At 36.9% G+C, this 15,939-nt stretch overlaps 1 protein-coding gene across 1 annotated transcript in view; it reads right to left on the bottom strand.

Annotated features, from left to right (window-relative positions):
* TNIP3 (TNFAIP3 interacting protein 3) overlaps nt 1-15,939 on the bottom strand; it is a 228,725-nt gene that overhangs the window by 38,781 nt on the left and 174,005 nt on the right. Inside the window, exons 5-8 of the mRNA XM_006866289.1 lie at nt 14,611-14,697; nt 9,973-10,053; nt 6,669-6,734; nt 5,186-5,317 (exon numbers count right to left, since the gene is read on the bottom strand). Coding sequence (XP_006866351.1) covers nt 5,186-5,317; nt 6,669-6,734; nt 9,973-10,053; nt 14,611-14,697 — 366 coding nt within the window. The remainder of the gene's footprint in view (nt 1-5,185; nt 5,318-6,668; nt 6,735-9,972; nt 10,054-14,610; nt 14,698-15,939) is intronic.

Here is a 15,939-nt window from a genome sequence, read left to right as displayed (position 1 = left end):
ATGGAGGGGACTGCAATCCTTGAAATGAAGCAAAGAGTAGGATTTGTTTAATGTTGCTGTTGTTAAGTGCCATTGAGTCAGTTCTAACTCATAACAAACTTGTATAGGGCTTTTGAGGAGTGGATATTGAATTAGAACTGCTGACCTTGTGGTCCAGTGCTTTATCCCACAGCACCATATCAGAACTTTTATGCACCTCTAAAGCCAATGATAATGAAATTGAAGAATTCTAACAACTTCTTCAGTCTGAAATTGGTCAAGCATGCAATCAATTTGTACTGACAACTACTGATGATCGAAAGGCAAAGGTTGGAAACAAAGAGAAAAGATGAGAAGTTGGAAAATATAGCTTTGGTGACAGAAATGATGCTAGAGATCACATGATAGAATTTTGCAATACCAAGAGTTTATTCATTGCAAGTACCTTTTATAAAAAACATAAAAGATGACGATACACATGAACCTCACCAGATGGAATACACAGAAATTATACTGACTACATCTGTGGGAAGAGATGGTGAAAAATCTCCAAATAATGAGTTAAAATGAGGCCAGGGCAGTCTGTAGAACAGACCATCCATTGTTTACATGCAAATTTAGAATGAAACTCAAGAAAATTAAGATAAATCTATGAGAGCCAAACTGTGATCCTGAACATATCTCACTAGAATTTAGATATCACCTCAAGAACAGATTTGATGCATTAGATATTAATGAAAAAACCAGACGAGTGTGGGTTGACATCAAGAACATCATACAGGTAGAAAGCAAAAGATCATTAAGAAGAAAAAAAGGAGAAGACCAAAAGGAATGTCAAAAGAGACTCAGAAACTTTCTTTCCAGCATAGAGATTCTAATGCAAATGGAAGCCATGAGGAGGTAAAAGAGCTGAATAGAAAATTTCCAAGGGCAGCTTGAAGAGACAAAATCAATTTTTATAATGAAACATATAAAGACCTGGAGTTAGAATACTAAAAGGAAAGAACATGCTCAGAATTTCTCATGCTTAAAGAACTGAAGAAAAAACTCAAGCTTAGAATTGCCATATTTAAGGATTCTATGGGAAAAATATTGAATGACACAGAAAGCATCATAAGAAGATGAAAGGAATACACAGATTCTCTGTACCAAAGAGAAATTGTCAGTGCTCAACAATTTCAAGAGGTAGCATAGATGAACAGCCAACGGTACTGAAGGAAGTAGTCCAAGCTGCACTGAAGGTACTGGCAAAGAACAAGGCTCTGGGATTTGATGGAATAAAAACGGAAATCTTCCAACAAATTGAGACAGCACTAGAGATACTTACTCATCATCTTACATTGGGTTCTCTAGAAAAGCAGAATTGGTGTATATGTATATGTATAAAGGGAATTTTATATCATAGAAATTTATATCAAGGAAACAGCTCACAGTTGTAGAGATGGGAAAGTCCAAAGTCTGAGTCAGATGAACTATGATCAGTAGACAGGTTCAACAGGAAGGCAGGCAGAAAATAAATCAGGTCACTGGCTCAAATCCACAGAAGTGGAGGTTGGAGGATGAGCCTCATACAAGATCTACACCCATCAGAAGGCAAGCAAGCTTTGCCTGAGTGTCCATTTTATTTGAAAGCAGGACACATCCCCCAGGAAACATCCTTTCAATTGATTGGCTGCTTATAGCCAATCATCATAGTGTTAACTGCACTATTTGTAGCCAATCGTCATAGATGTATTAGATCTCACCATGCTGATAACCACATCTCAACATCCAAACTAATGGGAATTGTGGCCCTGATAAGTTGACACAAAAAACGTAACTAACTCAATGCTTTCATCTATGCCAAGAAATTTGGAAAACAGTTATCTGGCAAACTGATTGGGAACGACCCGTATTTGTGCCCATTCCAAAGAGTAGTGACCCAATGGAGTGTGGGAAACATTGACAATTATTACTATCACATAAAAGAAAACACTTTCTAAAGATAATTTTTAAATGACTGCAAAAGTACACTTGCAGGGAACTACCAGAGGTTTAAGTCAGGTTCAGGTGAGGACATGGATCAAGGGATATCATTGCTGACATCGGATGGATCTTGGCAGAAGCAGAGACTATCAGAAAGATATTTATTTACTTGTGCTTTATTAACTATGCAAAGGCTTTCAACTGCATATCATGACAAGCTATGGATAGCATTGTGAAGAATGTGTATTCCAGAACACTTAATTGTGCTTATGAGGAACCTGTACTTAGACCTAGAGGGAGTTGTTCAAACAGAATAAGGGGACCCTTAATGGTTTTAAATCAGGAAAGATATGCATCAGGGTTGTTTCTTACCCCATATTTATTCAGTCTGTATGCTAAGCAAATAATTGTGGAGGAGAACTAATTAACAAACTATGATGTGCAGATGATACAATCTTGCTTGTTGAAAGACAAGAAAACTTAAAATGCTTTGATGAAGTTCAAAGTTGGCTTCAGTATGGGTTGCATATCAAGATAAAGAAAACAAAAATGCTCACTACTGAGCCAATAAATAACATCATGATAAATGGAGAAAAGTTTGAATTTGTCAGAGACTTCATTTTGCTTGGATCCACCCTCAACATCATGGAAACAGCAATCAAGCAATACTTTGATATATTGCATTAAGCAAATCTGCTGCACACAACCTCTTTAAAGTGCTCAAGAACAAAGATGTCAGTTTGAGGACTAAGGTGTGCCTGACCCAAGCCATGGTATTTTCAATAGCCTCATATGCATGTGAAAGTTGGATAATGAACAAGGAAGACCACAGAAAGACTGATGCATTTTAATTATGGTTTTGAAGAAGAATATTAAAAGTACCATTGGTTGCTAGAAGAGCAAACAAACCTGTGTTAGAAGAAGTGCAGCCAGAATGCTTCTTAGAAGCCAGAATAGTGAGACTTCATCTCTCATACTTAGGTGTCTGTAGAGTTGCTGTGACTTATTTTCTCTGACTCATAGTGATAGATACAACTATAGCAAGGTAGGAAAACCTGAACTCATATTGCCTTCACTGAATTTCAGACACTGCCTTCAGAATTATGCATGTCTTAAAATAACTCCATATGCCTGATCATATTAGTTATATGACTTCATCTGAGACTATTTATAGTTCTTGTTTTATAATGAGCCTGAAAAAAATGATAGGTTATTAGAGTTTGAAGTTTTCTTTTTCTTTTTCTACCATTCATATAATCCAGTAACTGAAAGTGAAATAAGATGAAAAAGTATATCTTAAAAGAAACCATCATTTTAACTGTAATTGTCTAGTGATAGTAAGGATTAATGGAACCTTTGAACTCTGTTCAAATCCCACTTCCCATATATTATTAATCTAGTCACCTAACATCCTTGCACCTTAGTTTTCTTATCTTTAATATGGAGGAAATGCTACCTTCCTCACACTCGTGCTGAGAATTTTAAATTAAATAATAAGGTTGAAATTTTTAAAAACAATGTCATGTTTTATGATTATAAATCTAATACCAATTTGTAAAGTTCTCTATAGATTGAACATCTGATATGCAAATGCAATACAAATACTAAGTGTTGTTGTTGTTAAGTGGTTGTGGAGTCGGTTCCAACTCATTGAGATCCTGTGTAGGGTTTCCAAGGGGCAGCTGGTGGGTTTGAACTGGAAGGAAACACTGCTAGTCCTGGGCTTATTATACAGCACCACACTAGGAGTTCATACAAGATATAGTTATATTGATATTATTAAGCACTATTTTAAAAAATAAATAAAAATCCAAGAGAAACTTAATTTTCTTCTAAGTCAAAATAATGACTGAAAAGACATCACCAGATCTACAAATAGGTTGTCTCTTTGTTGGTTGTTGTTACTGTTTGGTGCCAACCAATCGATTACTACCTTTATCAACCCTATATGACAAGTAGGATTTTCTAGGCTACTGGTAGCGTAGTGGTTACGAATCGGGCTGCGAACCTTAAGGTCAGCAGTTCGAAACTACCAGCCGCTCCGCGGGAGAAAGATGAGGCTTTCTACTCCCGTAAAGATTTACACCCTTGGAAACCTTGTACAGGGTCGCTATGGGTCGGAACCGACTCGACGGCACTTAACAACAACAACAACAACAATCTATGATAGGAGCCCTGGTGTGGCATTGTGCTTTAATGCGCTGGGTTGCAAAGTCTGTTTGAGCTGCAAGGTTGGCGGTTCAAGTTTACCAGCTGCTCCTCAGAAATCCTATAGAGGGTCGCTATGGGTCGGAACCAACTCGACAGCACTTAACAACAATAACAAGCTGTGATAAACACTGGCCTGAAAACTACACGGTCCATGGTTTGAGCCTATCAGCTGTTCTGTGGGATAAAGGTGAGGCTTTCTGCTCCCATAAAAATTTACAGCCTCGGAAACTCTGTACAGGGTCCCAAGCATCTTCAATTTTTGTCACTCTTCTTTGTTCCACACATGGAGAGACCAATAGTAGCACCTTAGTTGACCATTCATGAGTTGTTTTTTTTCAGATCCCAAACACTGCTCTTAAAAGTAGGATGCAGAAAGCCTCATCTTTTTTCTGCAGAGCGGCTGGTAGTTTCGAACTGCTGACCTTAAGGTTGGCAGCCCGATTCGTAACCACTATGCTACCATAGCCACACTATTGTTGTTGTTAAGTGGAGTCGAATCCAACCCATAGCGACCCTATACAGGGTTTCAGAGGAGGAGCGACTGGCGAGCTTGAACCGCCTACCTTGCAGTTCAAATGGCTTTGAGGCTGGCGCATTAACCCACAGCGCCACACTAGGGCCTGGCAAATTGCTACATGTTTATTAGTGCTTCAGTGCAGGAAGATAGCAGGACATCTTTTTCCTTGTTGTTGTTGTTGTGAAGTGCCGTCGGTTATGAGTCGGTTCCGACCCATAACGACCCTGTATAGGGTTTCTGAGGAGCAGCTGGTAAGCTTGAACTGCCGACCTTGCAGTTCAAAAGGCTTTGCAGTCTGGCGCATTAACCCAAAGCGCCACACCAGGACTCCTTATTTCAATTTATTTCCATTTCTTTGGCACCCTTATTTATGGTTCTTGGGGACTTGTGCAACCTATACCCTCTTGCACATTGGTCACTGGAAAGGGAGTCTACTTTTAGTAAAAAACGGTAGCTCTTTAGTTAACCGGAAACAACCTCCCAATGTTTAATCTGATCCTGAACCTCACCCACCTCTTCCTGCAGCAGCTGGTCTTGTGTCTGTTGGTGCTGCCTCTCGGTCTCCCTCTGACACTGCAGTTGCTCCTCCTCCAGCTTGCTGAGGAACTTTTCTGACGCGTCCAGTTTCGATTTCAGCTCTGTGACCTGAGGAAGTCATTCACAAACAGTTACAGACACCTCTTCCAAAGTCCACACATTCCTGGATTTATTCCCAGCCTATGAATTTGGAGACGTCCTGGGCGTCCAGACAGGCTCTCCTTCCCATATAGACTAGAATATTTGCATTTTAAAAAATGGAGCTTCCTGGATCAGAAAAAGTAAAACATCTTCCCTACTTTAGTCAAACCAAGCCATTTCTAAGAGAACAAAGACTTAGTCTTTACAAAACAGAGCCTTAAAGTTTCTCATTGTATTGCTTTCAAGACGTGCCTTGCATAAGCTGGAAAGGGCAGTGCAGGAATAGGTAGAATATACCTACTCCAGAGAAAAACAAACAAGGCCTTTGCCTTGCAATACTTGACCTATTACTGGATGACAAGTTAGATGTCAGAGTGACAACAGTCCAATGAGACGTGTTGGAGACATGCTTCTTTAGCATTAAACCTGTTAACATCTTCAAGTGAGCTCCTACCTGCAATCTAGTCAGGAAAGCAGCTTAAGTATTAGCTCTGAAAACAATTCCTTTAAAATCTTGAGACACAAACTGCCCCGTGGTATGCAGCCTGACCATCCTCTTAGTATGGGGACTCTTATACTGCATTTTCTAGATTTAATACTTAGGAGTATCAAAATGAGGAAGTAAAAACAAAGAAAAGAGCTATAGTGCTCATTTGTGGTCAAGTTTCTGATTTCAGAATGATTGAAAGGAATTTATTTTGTCTATTTGATGATAGAATGATTTAAAATCATAAATGGACTTTACTAAGGGATTTTTGCCGCCCCCTCCCCCCCAATAAAAGATCTTTTCTATACCAAACAAAAGTTTCTTGCCAGTTTTAGAGAGGAGGGGAGGCCCCACATTCCCTCACACTTTCACTATTAGCACTTTTTGTTTTTTTCGGTGGACGTAATTTATGCTATCGAGTTACAGAATTGGAGAGCTAGCATAGGAAAGCAGTATAAAATGTAAACTACCTTCATCTCTTATATAATTCTGCATGTTTGTTGCTGCTGAAAACAAAGGGAAATATTTGTGGGGTACAAGAACTGTGCTGGAGAACTTTGGAGCCATTGCTTCAGGGTTTTTGTTTTCTTTTGTTTTGTTTTTTATTAGCACCTTTCTTTAGCCATGCTCAGAATATAACACTGACACTGTTGATTAATCAATCATCAGTACCAAGAAGCACATAGTGCACTCAGCAACCTCTTAACTCAGTTCTCAACAATTGGATATCCATAGATTTACTCCAGTAGCCAAAATTATTGAGTCTTCACAGCCTTGGCCCCACCAACATTATTGATTAAAATCAAGTTTGAAACAGAGAGAGGTATTTACCTTTCTTTCATATAACTCTTTCATACTTCTAAATTGGTGATCCCATTGTTGGTTAACTTCTAGGAGCTGAAATCATTAAAATTTAATGAGTCAATAAAAGATTTATTTCCATTTGGAAAGTTGGTTAAAATAAAATGCCTTTCTGGAAATCAATATCTGGTTTGGCTGAGATAATTTAATTGAACATACTCTTACTTTTTAATAACTGGGTTACATGTGGAAAAAACAAACATTCATGTCTTGGATATACTTTGGCTAGTCAGTTAAACAGTTTGCCAATTTATCAGTTACTTTTAAGTTTTCTTAGTTATTTGAATTTACACCTTCTTTGATTAATCCACTCAGAATCTGATGAAAACTTGGAAGTATTGATGGTTTTCTGTAATATTTATTACTTATAGGCAAGGGTAGGTTTCTTACATAATGTTCTATCTGTTTACATGCTACTGTAATGAAATATTATTTCCTGTTTTTCTTAATGCAGAATTGATACTAACAAATTCCAGCCTCCATTAACTGATAGTCATTTGCTTTATTTGTGTTTTTGCAAAAATGTGTTTTTTGAAATAACATGTAATTTGTATTATATTCAACTAATGCATAATATTACCTTTTGGGAAGTATACATTTTCACAGAATAATAGTTTTGCCACAAAGACCAGATTTAGAAACATTTCAGGCTGCAAACAATTTAATACTGTTAAAACTATGTACGAAATATACAGTGCCAAAAACACTGTGGCCAGTGTCTTAATTTTCTTACAGCAAAAAATTTCAACTTCTTAGATTAAGAGAAATGTAAATAATTGTTTATTTAGGAAAAATGCCCAGAAAATAGTCAACATGGTAAAAATAAACTAGTAGGACTTACTCCTAATTAAGAAAGAAATACCTAACTCAGAGTGGTTTGTTGTTGGTATTGTGTGCCACCAAGTCGGTTCCAACTCATAGTGACCACACCAGGATTGTTAATTACTAGGTAATGCTAATACTGGGAATAGACATGGATATTTAGTGTAAGACTCTATCATATTATAATTTAAATATATTTTACCATTTTAGATTTTAGGGATTAAAATTTTGATAGCAATATTGACTCCTGGTGTGTCGCTGTAGGATTAGCACTGGACTGTGAACCAAAAGATTGGCAGTTTAAACCCACCAGCTTCTCCTTGGAAACCCTTTACAGTGTTGTTATGAGTTGAAACAGACTCGACAGTACTTAACAACAACAAGTGTAACATTACTCTGCTGTAAATCAGTAATTTTCCTGGTCACAACACTCTATGAAAAATCAAAGAGGAGTAAAAGGCACCATGGGAGAGAACATGAAGGATGTTAATATTTAGAATGGTTTAGAAAAGGAATGACAAAATTGGCAACATGTATGTAAGGCATATATGAGGGTGAATCAAAAATTATCCACACTCTGGTTATGTTAAAATGACCATCCATGTCCACGGCTGATGACATTGAGTATGCATATGACAGATAATGGCAAAGCATTTGCAAATCAGCCATGGTTCTGCCTATGAAATATCCACATCAGACTTGGCTTTCCAAAAGTTTGTGCGACATGGGTGCTGAAACAACTCACAGAAGAGTATAAAAAGAGGCATCTGGACATCTGCATGCAAGATTTTGACAGATACTTGAAGGGAGGTAAAAATTTCTGTAAAAACAATCGTTACTGGTGAGGAGACATAAATTCATCACTACAAATCTGAGAGTAAACAACAGAGTATGGAATTGAAGCATCCTTAATTGCCTACCAAGAAAAAGTTCAAAAGGCAACAAACAGCTCGAAAATTGATGCTTACAGTTTTCTGGAATTCTCAAGGACCAGCATTGAAACAGTATCAGGAAAAAGGTTCAACAATCAACAGTGCTCATTACAGTGACCTGCTCACTGAAGAACTGAAGCCTAAACTTCACATGAAACACAAAGGACTGCTATCCAAGGGCATTATGATGTTGCATGATAATGCACATCCACACACTTCTGCCCACACTGGTGACATTCTGGAAAACCTCCATTTTGAGGCGTTAAAACTTCCTCCTATAGTACTGATTTTGCTCCATCAGACTTTCACTTATTTGGTCTCCTGAAAGCAGCCCTTTGAGGACAAAGATTCACCACTGATGCATTCCTCATTCACAACTCAGCCTAAAACAATTCTTAATAACGAAATACAAAAGCTTGTCAACAGATGGACAAAGTGTATTGAAAAGCAAGAATATTATATCAAAAAATGATGCATTTGCCTTTTCTAAAAGTCAGTTAAAATAAATTCTATAACTAGAGTGTAGATAATTTTTGACTCACCCTTGTACTTTGACATATGCTTAAATTGTTATACTCTTCACCTATTTCCCTACCAAAAATGAGTAAAGAAGTTTTAACATTCATTAGACTCAGAAAAGGAATACTGGTGATGCTTTAGGGTAAGTACTACATTGCCAATTGCAAGGTTGGCAATTCAAACCTCTTAGGTGTTCATCTGGAGGAAAAAGAGGCTTTCTGCTCTCCTAAAGATTTACAGCTTCAGAAACTCCATACATGGTCACTATGAGTTGGAATCAACTCGATGGCAGTGAGCTTGGTTTTGAGTTTAAGACTCTGGAAAGCACAACTCATTCAGAATAATATCCATCATATGCCTATTCATTCTATAAAAACAAACATTTTTTATGATGTTGGTGGTTGTGTGACCTGGAGTTAGTTCTGATTCATAGTGACCCTGTATAGAACTTCCAAGGTTGTAAATCTTTACAAGAGCAGTAAGCCTCATTTTTCTCCCTTGTAGTGGCTAATAGTTTCAAACTGCTGACTTTGCATTTAGCAGTCTGACACGTAACCCATTATGCTATCAATGCTCCTCATTTTTTGTTATGATAGTGGTTCTTACTGCCTATGTATTTGGGCTCACAACTAATGCTGCAAGTAAACTGTACTGAAAAACCTTTGACAGTTTGAGTTTCAAGATGTGTCAAGTTTTCAGGTATAAAGGGTGCTGGTGATAAATTCACATGGTCCATGTGGAGGAAATAGCTAAGTGTTGAGGAAATCAGGATTATAATTACTGGGAGTCATCACTTTGTAATTTCTCATTCATAGTTTCACAAACACTGAGATAGATGTGAATAACAGTAAACCATTTGCTCTTAAGAATATACAATCCAGTTTATATTGAATGTAAATACTGTGTGCCAATAACAAAAATAAAAGATACTAACTAGGAAATACATTCTTTATTTTATTTTCAGCATTAAGTCATGGCACATGGGGCTTCAATGAAATTACCTCTTTTCTCTGCTTTTCCAAGCACCTTATCTTTTGTTCAAGAGAATTTGTCAAATTCTTTCTTCTGGATGATTGAGCACACTTAAAAAGAAAAAACAAAAAGAATCTTGAAAATAGTCCCCAAAAGAAACAGAAGAAATATGTTCTTCACAAACCTCATCCGTATGAACAACTAACATGATTTTTAAAAAAATATTGGATTCCACACCATGAGTCTTTAATTTTATTGTTGTTGTTGTTAAGTTCCTTCAAGTGGGTTTGACTCATAGCGACCCTGTATAGGGTTTCCAATGAGCAGCTGGTGGGTTTGAACCACCAACCTTGTGGTTCAAACTGACCTAATCGTTGAATGCATATCTTATACTACATATTGCTATTTCATAGTGACCAGTTAATAAATCAGCTTTATGTTGTATTTTAGATTCCTGTACATAACTTAATTATCAAAATAATTTGTTAACAAATCATAAGTCTGTAATAGGAAAAAGGAGCCAGAGGGCTAAGTGGGCTAAGTGTTGGGTTGCTAATTAATCCAGCGGTTTGACTCAGAGGGCTAAGTGTTGGGTTGCTAATTAATCTAGTGGTTTCAACCCAGTTGCTGAGTTTTTGTGTTTTTTAGTAGGCATGTTCCTGCCTTCCCCCACCCCTAACCAAAAAATCCTCTGTAGTCCAGTTGATGCCAACTCATAGCGACCCTTACAGAACATTTTTATGGAAATATACATTTTTCGCCCACATATTAGAATTTCATGAATTTGTATTTAGAATCTTTAAAAAAAATGACATTTCACAGTTTAATAGCTTATAGCAGTCAGGTATGTTTCAGGCATTTACATAGAAAACATTTCAATAATGTCATCTTTGTAGATGTGTGCATGTTGTCAATAAGATTCTGAATAGTACAGAGGAGTGATAGAACCATCAAGACAAAAGACCACATAACAGCTCATAGGGAACAAATTGATTGTAAAACTACAATTAATTGTTGTGCCATTGAGTGGTTCTCACTTATAAGGGACCTTGTATAGGGTTTCTAAGGAGCAGCTGGTGGGTTTGAACTACCAACCTCGTGGTTAGCAGTCCAGTGTCACAATTAGCTTCCTTAAAAACAAACAAACAAACATAATACAAGTATTGGTAAAGAGGTGGATGTAGATTTATTGGGTATTGTGTAATTTTAACCAGTGCTTTCAAGTAAGTGTCTAGATCCCACATTGAGATCAATAATGAGTCATTGGTGTTGTGAAGTGCTGTGGAGTCATTACAACTCATAACTATATAGGGTTTCTGTGGAGTGATTGGTGGGTTTGACCCACCAACCTTGTGTTTAGAAGCAGTCCAGTGCTTATCTTACAGCACCACACCAGAACACCAGTGAATTATTAACATAGTAAAATAGTTATGCTACATTTCTACCCCTTCCCCTCCACCCTCAGGCATCAATGTGTTCATTTAAAGAAAACACTAAAGCTTTTTGAACTCTGCTTCTCATCTGCCTAAATTGACCACCAATGAAGTTCACTTAAGTAAAAGACTGTTTTTTCCATTGTACCTCTCATTACCATCTCATCTGAATTTCATATAATTAATATAATGCATGGGGTGATGTCCTGCTGTGGCGCTGTGGGCTAATGCATCAGGCAGCAAAATTGTTTGAACTGCAAGGTCGGTGGTTCAAGTTCATTAGCTGCCCCTTGGAAACCCTGTACAGGGTCCCTCTGGGTCAGAATTGACTTGACAGCACTTAACAACAACAACATGGTGATGGGGATAGTCCCTAAATCTGCTATGCAGTTTCATATTCATTAGTTACTGTGGATCATGGTATTGTTTAAAAATATTCACGGACAATTAAGAAATATTTTCAAAACATGTTGGCCTTTGCCAGAAACTTTTACAGGAACTAACTCTTTTGCTATCATTGTGAAATTTCTTGACTTTTTTCATTAGAAATAATTTTGGAAACAGAATTTTTCTATCTTCTCTCTACCTATATTTCAACTTTTAAAGAATTTGATGGTATTTTATGTCTCTATAGATGTTCAGGTTTATCAGCTGTTCCTCAGAAACCCTATACAGGGTCACTATGGGTCGGAACCAGCTCAATGGCACTTAACAACAACAATAACACAGATGTTAGAGGAGTCCTAGTGTGGATCTGTGTGTTAATGCACTAGACTGCAAAGTCAGTTTGAACCATAAAGTCAGTAGTTCAAGCTCACCAGCTGCTCCTTGGAAACCCTATCCAGGGTCACTATGGGTTGGAACTGACTCGATGGCACTTAACCACCACCATAGATGTTAGAAGGACCCTTGGCAGTGTAGTGGATTTCAAGCTCTGCTGCTCACCTCAAACAGGGTCACTATGAGTTAGAACAGACATAATCACCACCACCATAGATGTCAGAGAAATGTCACATAAAGATGAAACTTTCTACTCCTGTAAATATTTACAGTCTTGGAAACTCGTACAGAATCACTATGAATCAGAATCGGCTTGATGTCACTGAGTTTGATAGTTTTATAGCTATTAGTGTTTAGTTTTCTTCTTCTCATTTAGACCCAGTTCATAATTAAGATCACCTTTCAAATGAGACAGTCCTCCATGGGTCTGTAAATTCAGATAATGACCTTATGAATCTGGTTTGGCTGAGCATTATATTAAGACCCATATGACAATTATATTGGACCCTGTAATTGGATTGTTCCTTTTGAGGAGAAAGACTTCCTAGAGAATGGACCCATTTTGCATCAGAACAGACTAAACATTAGGCATGTTTGATTTGGAAAATTCTGTGAGCCAACCCTGTTGTTATTGTTAAGTACTGTTACCTCTATTCCGACTGATATCGAGACCATGTGTAGGGTTTCCAAGAAACAACTGAAGAACTTGAACTGTCGACACCTTGTGGTTCAAATGACTTTGTGGTCCAGGACTTATTCTACAGTGCCACTAATGCACAATGAGTCCAGAGAAGCAGTAGATGCAATGAGACTAGAGTCTAGACCTGTGGTTCTCACCACAAGAGTGCATCAGAGTCACCTTACAAGCTTGTTAAGAACACTGGTTCAGAATTTCTGAAGGAGGAGTCAGGACAGTTCTGCTTGAAACCAATTTCCCAAGTTACGATAATTCACACAAAAAGTCAAGAGCCCCATTCCAAGGGACTATGAACTTTTGCCTCTAAAAAGTCTCTTCTTTTTTGTAAAGTAAGCCAAAATCTGTGACTAGCAAAAACTGATATATATTTGTGTGTATTCCTTTTTATTTCTTATTTTATCATTAGTAATTTTCTTCAAAAGAAGAAAAAAATATTTTGACTGTAGGTTTTTATTTAATAACTAAGAGTTGCTGAAAAGCTACTTTTTATTCCTGGTCTGGTGCTTTGGGATAATCACTGGACAGCTAAACACACAGTGGGCAGTTTAAGCCCATCAGCTGCTCCTCAGAAACCCTATACAATGTTTCTGTGATTGGAACCTACTCTATAACACTTACCACCACCAACAAACTTGGCAGAAAAAATGCTTTCAAATGATTTTTAAAGCACAGAAATGAAAACAGATAGAGGAAATAGAATAGAAAATACAGAGAAAATGAATTTCTTATAAGCCATAAATATATCAGCAGACATTTCTATGGAGTTACTCACCATTGTGACATGGTTCATATGTCTCAGATAAATACTAAAATGAAGCAAAATCAACCAAATACAAAGGGTTTGAGGAAACTTTTCATTTGTATTTATTTTCCTTTCAAGTTGCTAATTAAGATATCAACTGCTGCAGTATAAAGTTTTTAGTCATTGATTCTAAGGTTTTGGTTATAGAATAGCATAACCCAAAAGTAGAATATATGTAAAAAGTATCTAGGCTTTTCCCCCACCTTGTTTATTGTGTCACTCATAACAACTCTTAAGAGACTCATGTCCAGCATCGCAAAATTAGTCTTAAATGAACAAATTAATTTAACTTAGATTCTCATTACACCTCAGACATCTCTAAGAAACTTTAAGAAAGAATTTTCAGTCATTCGTTCATTCAATTTATAATATTGATTCTGCTCCTGTTGTTAAGTGCCATCAAGGTGGTTCTGATTCATAGCAACCCTGTACATGAATGGCTGGTAGGTTTGAACTACCAGCCTTTCAGTTAGCCTTTCAATAAGTCCAGTGCTTATCCTACATCATCACACTAGGTCTCCTTATCTCCTAAGACACAGTAATTTTATCTATAGTAAATATCTAGTATTTTATCTAGTATTAATTTTATCTATATTACTATATTACTATAGCTATTGAATTATTCTAACATGATCTATTTCTAATCACCTCAATACAGTATTCTCCTTAAGTTCTGTGTTTTACAAAATAATTCTGAGCCAAAAGCAAAATATGGAACACATGAAATTTTATAAAAGAAGAAAAGTAATGCAGAAAGGTTAAAGAAAATGCAATGTCCATCACCCTTTTTTTGTGTGTTTCATTAAATAATATCTGTCAAAAAATATAGAACAGCTTTTAGCTAAAGAAAGCAAACTAGTCATCGTCTCGTCTTATTAATTATTACATAATTGGCTAGTAGAAGTGCTGCCCATGATAGATATTGGTAACTCAATCCTTAGAAACGTGTTCTTACCTCTTCATGCTCCGTAGAACTTTCTGCACCATTCATTCTAGTTGTGTCCTGTAAAAAATGTGCCAGGGAAATTGTTTTTTCAGGAGCCTTGGAAAACTGAAAGAAAAAAGAGGGGGGAAATGTCTCTTATGGTGTCCTTTACAGTGAGACCAAATATACAAATTTAAAAAATGAATTCATGATAGAAAACTGCATAATTTTTCATTAAAAATGAACAGAAGTGACTATGTGAACTGCATAGAATACGATTATAAGCATAGCAACTGTGATTTTAATTTTCTTCTCTTCTAAAAAGGGATTTCCCAGGATGTCTCAAGTAGGCAGGCTGTGACTCAGACCTGAGGCTGATTAGCCTTTCTATGGTATGTAAATTGTCATTCTTTCTTTACTGGAAGTTTCTCCCACTGGATGAAGACTTTGCTTCAGAAAACCTGGGTAAAGTAAATCTTTCCTCAGTAGCCTAATTTCCATAACTTCATTGTGTTTTCCAGAGCACTTAGGTAGCTGTTGATTTTATGACAGTTCAGAAAGGTATGCCTTCTTAAAGGCAAGATTTTCTGGCAATGCTTTCTAAATGTGAAATTAGCTGTGTCATATGCAATGAGTCATAGATAATTCTTTAAGTGCTACTAATTCTTATGGAAATAAAAGAAAACATTAATTCATTACAGAGAGAAAGGGGCATTGTTTGCAACACTTAATTGTCAGTATTGGCAGATAGGGGTTTTTCAACTGTAAAAATGAGAGATCAAGTCTAAATTTTCTCCATGTCTCCTCTGAAGTTAAGGCTCTATCTCTATTAACAGCTTGAATTAGTTGATGTCTGTCATGTAACAGGACCTTGCGAGAGTGAAGCCCTAGTATTATCATTAGTTGCTGTCTAATAGGGCCCCAACTAATGGCAACCACATGCATAATGGGATTAGACTTTTGTGGTCCATGGGTATTTTATTAGCTGATTTCCAGAAGTAGATCACCAGGACTTTCTTCTTAGTCTGCCTTAGACCAGAAGCTCCACTGAAACTTGTTACGTATCATAGCAACACACATGTTTTCACTGAGACAGGTTGGTGGTCAGACTTGAGGTACATTGACTGGGAATTGAACCTGGCTCTACCACTTGGAAGGGGAGAAACAGACTACTGGACCAAATGACAGCGTTTTGAGCTACACAAATAGACCTAGATGAAACAGAAGACCATATTATGTACTTTGAGGTCAGGGTGTAAAGGAGGCAGGGGCATAAAATGAAGAATGGGATGCTGAAAATGAATACAAAAAATTTATCATCACTTAATTTACATTTTTCTTTAGAATCCTTTATGATAT

This window comes from Chrysochloris asiatica, unplaced genomic scaffold (assembly GCF_000296735.1).
Source record: "Chrysochloris asiatica unplaced genomic scaffold, ChrAsi1.0 scaffold00088, whole genome shotgun sequence".
Lineage (NCBI taxonomy): Eukaryota > Metazoa > Chordata > Mammalia > Afrosoricida > Chrysochloridae > Chrysochloris > Chrysochloris asiatica.
The sequence above is the reverse complement of the archived record's forward strand: the minus strand, read 5'-3'. Positions and strand labels throughout refer to the sequence as shown.